A 6,653-nucleotide genomic window follows, 5' to 3' on the forward strand; every position below is an offset into this window, starting at 1 on the left:
TAAGAACAATATGCAAACAAACTATTGCCACTATTATCAAACCATTCATAAATATGAACTTCCACAAAGCAATTCGTGGACATGAGTTAACATATTAGAGAAACATGTGATTTGCTTGTAAAATTGACAAGCCAACAACATAATGCAACACATTACACACATTAAAAGTAGCTACGTAAAGGTGATAAATTTGCAAATCCATACTCAATACCAATTTTAACTTTCAAAATGCATGTACGTAACATTGGAATTCGTCGTCCTAAAGTATTATATGATTGGTTATACTTAAGGGAATGTTTCTTATGAATATTGTACTCTTTTTCGTTCTCTAAGCTTTTCCAATTTATTAGGTTTCTCTTTGCAAAATTTTTAGCTAAATATATTCATAAAAAATAATAATTCAAGAAACATTGTAATAAATACACTATCGGTGCGTTTGGTTCGCTGTAATGGAATAGAGCTGTAACGGAATAGAGTTGTAATGGAATAGAACTGTAATCAGCAATTCAATTGTTTGGTTGAATGGAATGGAATAAAACTGTAATGGTAGTCTTGTGTTTGGTTGAATAGAATGATGTTGTAATAGTATAAGAAAAAAGTTAAAATGATAAGAATACCCTAATGATTTTTTAAGTACATAATTATTGTTATTAAATTTTACTAAGATTATTATTAAAATAGTAAATAATTTAATCATATTTTAATATAATTATTACTAAATATAATTAAATAAAAATAAAAACATATAATTTAATAATATTCTTAATATAATTTTTATTAAAATATGAATTAATAAAAATCATAACATAATCTCATAGGATCGGAGTTGCCAAAATTACAAATATTGATCCAAAAGCAATAATTATTCTCATTTTTATGTATATGAAAAATATCAAACATTTATACACCAAACAAACCCATGTTTTAACTTCTCTATGAGACTACCCTAGCCAACCAAAAATTTGTAGACCAAATCAAAAGCCATGCAAAATGGATTCCACCATAAAGTGTTGGAGATATGGGAGATATAAATTCCATTGGCAGCCAAATAATTCATCACCAAAGTTAGATCAACCAATGTATAAATGAACACTAACAAAGCATAATAAACGGTATTATAATTGATGCAGGCACATAAGGAGTAGGAGCATATGGGAGAATTGCTTTTTAAAGTCTCAGTAGTGGATAAATATTTGAATTATTGAACAACAATGGATCAATTTACACAAACATCCATGGAAAGTAATGACAAAAAAGGGTAAGTAGGAATTTTTCCAAATATTCCCCGGTTCTGTCATGTTCGAATTTTCCTGGAGCTGAACATTATGTACAACAGAAGACAATTTTCGTAGTGAGTATACCGGATATGTGCCTAAAGATCTATTTTCCGGCGATTTCATCATCATCCGAGGCAGCATATTCATCTTCACTCAGTTTTTCGTCACTTGACTTCACTTCTTCTGCTCCTACAATATCTTTAGGCTTGACATATTTCTCACAGTATTCTGGTACACGAAAAGAGTCATAACTTGTAAGCATTCTAGAAATAAGAAAAAAAAGGCATCCTTAAAATGCCATTGCAAAAAGAAGACATGAAATGTATGCTGCAGATTGATTAAAACCAGATTTTGAAAGTGCATCTGCCATAACTTGATCTAATGTTTCCACGCCACGCTTTACGTAATGTACAGAAAATTGACATCTAAAACAATGGCATGAACTAACAGAAAATGAACAATGACTCTTCAGAAATGCACCAACTGAACTTCTAATTAACTGCATCTAACAATTTTGCTTAATCTCTAGTTACTTCCAAGATCCAATCAAAGAATAACTTTTTTTTCTTTTAAAGTATAAAAACCAACTACAGAGGAGTGTATTTTTATTCTATTTGTGAAATTACAGTACTCAAATGGCATTAGAGTCAAAGCCGAGAACTCTAGGCAGCTATGTAGCTTAATTCTTCATTTTGCATGAATATGAGTGTAGGATATGAATCTCCAAATACATGAAAAACTTGTGTCAAAATTGAACATATCCTTACAGGACACATACTTGTATCCAACACTCACATGTGAGTTTGAGTAACCAACTGAATAGCCACAATCACAACAACAATCTAGCGCCGATTCAAAAAGAAAAACTCTAGCAAACATTATTGGCATATTGCAGGATCGAATATTCCTTATTGATATCCCCATATTAAAAATTAAAGTACTCAAAAGCAAGCTAACTTAAATAGCCATCACCAAAAACCCAAATATGTACAAAGATTTCCTCTCTAATTTCACCAAAACCACTATAACCAAAATGTATAATCCAAAAAGAAGAAAAAGAAAAGAGTAGATACTTACAGGAGACTTGGGGAATATTTCAGACAATAATTTCTTGTAATGCTTAACAGGTTGTCGAGATCTTGACCTCAAAGCAGGACAACACACACATGCTTTTACAAGCTGGGAAGATCTTCCTAGAGATGATCCCCAAATGAATGATAATTCGTGTAACCACAATCAAATATCAAAATACATTCCATGCACTATCTAATCCTCTTTTTCACTAGTTCTTTAGAAGTTTCTAATGAAGAGACAACTTCAGCATTTTCACATAATCATGCTGCCAATAAAAACAAAATACTGCCTTTGTTTTTTTTTTCTTCACAAATGTTAATCTTCGTGCTTTAATTATTCGAATATGAAACTATTTCTGTTAAATGCATGAAAAGTTTATTGTCTTTGGCTTCCAACTAAGAAAAATAAAGATGAGAACCCTAAGCTTAAAAATAACAATAAATAGAAAAAAATTCAGAGGGAGGGAGTGGAATTACCGTCGACGCTACCACCACCACTTCATGCTCAAAGTCCCAGATTTCCCCATTCTGATATCTCTTGATTCTTTTTTGATGACTCTAACTACCAAAAAGTTCATATAGGGGAAATCAAAAATGCAGTGAAAAAGCTAAAAAAAAAAAAAGTGTTGCAACTCTGCAACCAAAGGGTTTTATTGGCTTAAAAGGTGAAGAAAAAAAAAGAAGGAACGAAGAATAGATTGACCTAGGTATTTTCTGCAATCAAAGGGAAAAAGGGAAACATAGAGATGAGGAAAAAAGAAAGTTACCTGTGAACTGAGGGAGAAGATGATGGTTCCAGTGTTGCTTCATTCTCTGTTAGAGGTGAGGGCAAAAATTGAAAAGGGGGAAAACTTTTTACTTCATATGGGAACGAATGGCTATTCAGTGGTGAGGGAACGGAATGGCTATTCAATATTTTCCCTGTAATACGCCCTGAATAGATTCTGGCTGTAATAGCATTACAGCCAACCAAACTAATGTTTGGTGGTGGGCCCGCCGAATTGGGCTGAAATCTATTCTTAAGCCCCCCAACCAAACATGATGTATGTGTTATGGATGAATAGATGCATAAAAAGCTATTAATATGGTTTATGGAATTTATATACTTATTATATAATATGTGGTATTATAAAATGAATGTCATCTCTATCTATATAATTTGTATATATTGTGATACATTGTATTATGAAATGCACAATAACATCTAAAGTGGGGTTTCATGGGATCCATGTTAAATCTACAGTTGTGGTTAAAAAATAGAAGAAAGAGCTTGAAACTATTGGATGATCCCACGCTAAAAACTTAAAAATTGTGGAGGTAACTTTGAACCTTTTCAACCTGAAGGAAAAAGATGTGTTTTCTCCCCCACAACCACAATTAATTTCTCTTTTCCCTTTTTTTTTTTTATAAAACTTGTTGAATTGATTGAAACAAAATCCTAAATAGCGTAATCGATGGTAAATTGATATTAATTTTTGCCTTCTTAATTTCAACAACCAAAATTCTCCATCTCGGAATTCTCTTATATTAATTGACTCCGGTTAAATAACAATTCAATTTCTTATTAACATAGAAGAATGAAAGAGTTAGCTTTCGTCGTTCTGTCCTTAAATAATAGGGCTCGAGTTATAGCGTTTGCAACCATTTTTTTTTTCTATTAAAAAAAAAACTGAAACGGTCAAACAAAAGCAAATAATCAAAGCAGTAATAATTCTATAATATAAATTAGGGGGCAAGAAGTTGACTTCCTTAGCAGAAACACATGGGTAGGACCTTGATTTACTGTTGTAGCTGCCTTATTTTACTTCTTTATCCTAATTCCAAATCTTTTCTTCTTTCAGTTTTTTTTATAAAAATTCTATTATATTTAATTTCCATTTTTGCATGTTTTCATAATACTTAACAAACCTATCATCACCTATCCCCCGACAAAAAAAGAAACTCATACTTTTCCCCTCCAATTTCATTAGCCAATTAAATATATTTGCAATTCCAACATACACAAACCAGATGGTTGGTTTAATAAAAAAATAAAATTATATACATGCGTACAGTGTATATATTTCTATAAAATCTCCCAGCTTCCCTTGTTAATATCTTTGAGACCTTACATATGTCTCGTCCGTATTGCTCTATAATTCTTTACTTTAGGGCCCCAAATTTTGATTAAAAACTCAAGTGTAAGCGACAAAGGGAGGCCCCCCCCGAATATCTTCAATTTCGTTTTCAGGATCCATCATCCGAACACCTGCATGTTCTCTTAAAGAACGTATTTCAATTCAATACAAAACTTGCATTTAATGCTCCTTTGATGCTTCCATCATTACAAATACTTGGAAAAAGAAAAGAAACTTAACATTGCAGTAGCATCCCCAAACTGCATATCGTTTTTTTTTTTTTTAAATCTTCTCTGTTTCTCGTCAGAACCTAATTAAGCTCTAATTTCATAATCATGTCTTCCCTTGCGATATTATTTCTCCTTTATTTTTCTTTGCATGCATGCAATGCTCACCGTCTTGGTTTTTCTGCTGAAGAGAATGGCAATCATGTCGATTTTCTTGCCAGCAAGGTTAGTGCAGAAAAGATATTATTGACTTTATAGATTATAATAATTATATGTTAAAATCTTGGTCTAGTAATAACTAAGTTATTAATTAATTTGATACAGGATGCCAATAAGTTGAAAGGCCATAAGTTAGAGATGGGGCCTTCAATCTCAAAGAAGCTACAAATACCAGAATTACAAGAAGTTAGGCCACATGGAAGGAGAATAATTGGTGCAAAAACTATGAAGCAAACAATTTCGGACTCTTTTCTGGCGAAAGAAGCTGTTCAAAATGCAATTTCAGGTTATATTCAAACTAATTATTATTCTCTTTTTTATTTGGAATTTATGTGCCTTTTCAACAGGAAATATACATGCAAATAATTCAAAAAAGATATCATTATTTAAACTAAATTTGAACTTTCTTCAAGCTTTACACCATTTATTATTCTTCAACACTTCTACAACTTGGTTGGCTCAGGAAATCTGTTGTTCTGTTGCATAATGATAAACCTCAATAATTCGTTGATAAAGATTACTAAAGAATATCACAAACAACTTTATCTGATCCTAATCAGTCATTGGGATATAAATATAGTTACATATGTACATGTACAAAACTAAGATTTAATCTTCCTCAGACACCATGTTTCATGTAAATATTATTGACGGTGCTGGATTTTTGCTGATATTCGCATGCAGAATATGGAATTATGAGTTCCTCTCGGGTTGATTTGCAAAGCAAGGAAACAGTCGAGGTAAAAAAAGAAAAAAGAAAAAAAGAGACCATATCTTTAGAACCTAGATTCAGTAAGTGATTCAGGTTTGTTAAAGTGCAGTACTGGTTATGGTAAAAGACCAAGACTACGTACTTACTAATGGCCCATCTTCTTCAGCAAGTCAGGACAGAACACAGAAATCAGATGGTATTCACGTGCATGCTTGGGTATTGTTTTGCATGCAATTGTAGTAAAAAAATTATTAGTTTGAAAAAAAGAAAAATAACAAAACAATATTTGAGAGGAAGTAGTTCAAGTTGTTTGGTCTTTTCGGATTCTTGACATGGAAAATTAGAAAGAGATAAAAAGAAGTTCATAACCTGGAGAAAATTCATTGTTTTTTTTTTATACGTGATATTATGTAGGGATGGAAGAGAGTAAGAGCAAGGTCGATGTTGGGAAATTCAGATGCTGGGGCTGACGAAGCTCTCGATTCCAAGGAAAAGGATAATGTGGGGGACATTGATGTAATGGATTACGCACAACCGCATCGGAAACCACCTATTCATAATGAAAAATTAAAAAATTAGGCTCTCTTTCTAATTAATCGTATCCAAAAATGCTATTCTTATCTTCTAGTTTTATATAAAATCCCGATATAATAGAAATATGGTTCGTCGTCCCCAAAGACCACAAAAGACCAGTTCCAAGGGGCTTTTATTATTATTATTATTATTATTATTTTGAATGCTATTTCATGGTCTGTAATTAATAAGATAAATGTTAAAAATTCAGACACCATTCTCCAACTATGCAAAAGGCATTATTGTCTTAGTAGATAAAATCAGCAGTTTGAACTTCGAAATTTTTACCCCAACTATGTTGCTGTGAAGATCATTGATGGATAATAGCTTGTAATAAAAATATTTCTTATTTAAAATTCTAACACATGTAAATTTGAATTCATATTTTATACTATACGTACTAAAAAGGAAGAACACAGATTTAACAGGCACAGGGTAAGGATGTCTATGTAGTA

General features: G+C 31.8%; 1 protein-coding gene across 1 annotated transcript; it reads left to right on the top strand.

Moving 5' to 3' along the window:
* Window positions 1–4,543: 4,543 nt before the first annotated feature.
* LOC108468764 (uncharacterized) lies at window positions 4,544–6,423 on the top strand. The gene is made up of 4 exons (XM_053018308.1): window positions 4,544–4,919; window positions 5,019–5,199; window positions 5,598–5,653; window positions 6,040–6,423. The coding sequence occupies exons 1-4, from the start codon at window positions 4,803–4,805 to the stop codon at window positions 6,202–6,204; spliced, it is 519 nt and encodes a 172-aa protein (XP_052874268.1). The 5' UTR covers window positions 4,544–4,802; the 3' UTR covers window positions 6,205–6,423.
* The last annotated feature ends 230 nt before the right edge of the window (window positions 6,424–6,653 follow it).

The sequence above is a fragment of the Gossypium arboreum genome, chromosome 8, assembly GCF_025698485.1.
Source record: "Gossypium arboreum isolate Shixiya-1 chromosome 8, ASM2569848v2, whole genome shotgun sequence".
NCBI lineage: Eukaryota > Viridiplantae > Streptophyta > Magnoliopsida > Malvales > Malvaceae > Gossypium > Gossypium arboreum.